Source organism: Panicum virgatum, chromosome 5N, assembly GCF_016808335.1.
Source record: "Panicum virgatum strain AP13 chromosome 5N, P.virgatum_v5, whole genome shotgun sequence".
NCBI lineage: Eukaryota > Viridiplantae > Streptophyta > Magnoliopsida > Poales > Poaceae > Panicum > Panicum virgatum.
This window is the reverse complement of record NC_053149.1, coordinates 24,089,492-24,092,405: the sequence shown is the minus strand read 5'-3', so window position 1 is coordinate 24,092,405 and position 2,914 is coordinate 24,089,492. Positions and strand designations below refer to the sequence as shown.

The 2,914-nt window shown below is 46.4% G+C and overlaps 1 protein-coding gene across 1 annotated transcript; it reads left to right on the top strand.

The window, feature by feature from the left end:
- The first annotated feature begins 1,803 nt into the window (after positions 1 to 1,803).
- LOC120676763 (rapid alkalinization factor-like) lies at positions 1,804 to 2,914 on the top strand. Its single transcript, XM_039958097.1, has one exon. It carries the CDS (start codon positions 2,001 to 2,003, stop codon positions 2,331 to 2,333), a length of 333 nt encoding a protein of 110 aa, XP_039814031.1. The 5' UTR covers positions 1,804 to 2,000; the 3' UTR covers positions 2,334 to 2,914.

The following is a 2,914-nucleotide window of genomic DNA, read 5'->3' as shown; positions in this document are numbered from 1 at the left end:
ATCCCCAAGAGTGGTTTTGCAACCCGATTTTGCTACAGTGGCATAGTTTTATCATTTTCTTTTTTTGTTATTTTCGTTGAATCTTGAAAAATTATAGTAAATCACAGAAAAAATATATATAGAATTCAATTTTGTTGGACTCCACATGAGTAGATCTGCACAGCGAATATAAAATATAGTATGCTTTAGCACAAAGTTTTTGTTGTAGCTTTATAACTATGCTTTTCTTCAATTACTCAAAATAATTCATAGATGCGGTTTCTATGGTCCAATTATGGTGAAACTTTTATGGTGGACGAATTATTGTATTATTGAACTGTACTAAAAATTTTATACTCATTGAATCATGTATAACTTAGTTATAGATTTATTTAGGTTTATACTTATTAAATCTATGTTTTATTTATAACTAAGTTATACATGATCCAATTTGTATGAAATTTTAATTACAGTTCAAGCATACTGTAATTAGCCGATTATAAACATTTCACCACAATTGAACCGTAGAAGCTGCATCTATGAATTATTCTAATTACTTATAGAAAAACAAAGATCTAAAGCTACATCAAAACAAATTGTACTAAAGCATAATATGTTTGCTGTGTTCGCTTGGCTGTGGCTGATGGCTGGTGCTGATTTGTTATAAGAGAATAATACTGCTGACTGGCTGGTAGCTGAAGGCTGGTACTTTTAGTATGAGAGAATAGTACTGCTGGCTGGTTGGCTGACAAACCAAGTGAACACAACGATTTGTTTACTGTGTAGATCTACTCATATAAAGTCCAACAAAATTGAATTTTATACTTTATGATTTTTTTTTGATTTACTATGTTTTAAAGATTCATTGGAAAAAATAAAAAATATGAAGATAAAACCATATCACTGTAGTGGAAACCGGTCTTGCAAAACTACCTTAAGGGATTAAATGTCTGGTTTTGTGAATGTGAGGTGGTTAGACACCTAGTTCGGAGGGGGTGACATGTTTAAAGATTATAATTGTTTTCAAAAAATATGTTGAAAGATTTATAAACTTTTTCATTTCCTTTGGACTCGCAGCTTGGCCATCATACTGCAACCCTCCGTAGCTGACTCGGCGCCCGACCACAGTCTAGCGTGCCTCGCGTTGCGGCTTAGCCGCGCACGCCCCGCCGCTCGGCCACGCATCCCCGCGATCCTCGCTGCAGCTCGCGCTAGGCTACCCGGTAAGCCACGCAGCGTCCCTCCTCGCCACGCTGGAGCTGCTCATCCCCGTGGCCCATCAGGACACAGATTCATTGACATTGCACGGTAACATTAAATCATTGACGTGTGAGATTCATATCAAGTGGGTCTCACATGTCACTGAACTAATGTCACCAAAAATGTCACTGTGTAATGTCATTAAATCTCAGTCTCGCTCACCGCTCTCAGACCTTGCCTAGTACACCCTACTAACCAAATAATACCATAATTTGCCCAGTAGCAGTATATGACGGACCATTTGGACATTCTTCATCCATAAACCCTGGTCAGATCTAACCCCTGCACATTTTCGCTCGTGGTTGAACTTTATTCTTCTGGATTCAAATCCTCTCCAATTATGCAACCTTGAATCCTAAAAAAATTAACATCTGTACAGTCGTATACAGAGGTAGCCTATTCGTTGGGTGGACCAAGCCGCCGGGGCCCGCGCTCTGGAACCGAAACACCCACACGCCAACTGCACCCGACGCCCGCCGGCCAGCCGGGCCCCAACGCGCAGCCGCCTGCACCCCACGCGCATTCTTCCCAAATTTTCATTCCGCCCCACCGCTCCTTCTCTCTCACTCTCTCTCCTATAAACCCAACCGCACCAAGGGTTGCAAGAGAGAGGACGATCCCAAAGGAGAGAAAGAAGCACGCGCAGCATCCGTTCCTTGCCGCTGCCGCTGCACTCTCCCATAGTCCATAGCAGAACCCCCACCCCGCGCCAAAGCAGAGCGACCACTTTCCCCTCCCGCCCCCCATCTCAGTCCTCCTCCATGGCGAGATCGACGCGCGGCGCGCTCCTCCTCCTCCTCGCGCTCCTGGCGCTGGCGGCGGCGGCCCGCGCGGGCGACGTGCCGGCGGCGCTGGGCTGGGAGCTCGGGGTGGTGGGCGCCGCGGAGGACGAGGAGTTCGGCTTCCCCGCCGGCGGCGACTCCGTGGCGCGCCGGGTGCTGCAGGGCGGGCCCGGGTACATCAGCTACGGCGCGCTGCGGAGGGACAACGTGCCGTGCTCCGTGCGGGGGGCCTCCTACTACAACTGCCGCCCCGGCGCGCAGGCCAACCCCTACTCTCGCGGCTGCTCCGCCATCGCCCGCTGCCGCGGCTGATCCGCCCGCCCGCTTCAGCGCAGGCGGCCGGCGACTGCCGGGAGGACGAGGAGGAGGTTCAATTCATCCCGTTAGTCCCTCGCCGTTCAGAAAAAAACAAAAGAGAGAGAAGAAACTGTTCATCTGCCCTTTTTAATCAATTATTGTTGTTAGAGTATCTTAGCTTTTCCAAAATCTACATTCTAAATTATCATTTGGAGAGTCATTTGAGTGAAAATCGTTTTTCATATCTTTGTCTTTTCCAATAGCTCTTCTATATCTTATTTGTAGTCTAGAGAGCCATCTGTATTCTCCATCTTTGGATAACATGAAATCCGAAATAGATGATATTTATTTTTGAATATTTATTTGAAGAGTCTGTTGGAGGCTAATTTAGAGATGCTCGTAGTATTGGGATTATTTGTCTTGTCGTCCAAGCTTAACCGAGGATGATTGGTGGTGGTTTGGCTGGCGCCCGCGCGATTCCAGTCGGATCCGTGTCTGTCCGGCCCTGTAAATTGCGCGCATGATTTGTGTGATCATTGATCCACTGGTGTATAAACTGATGATGATCGAACCTGCATGTGTTGATTGCGATTGTA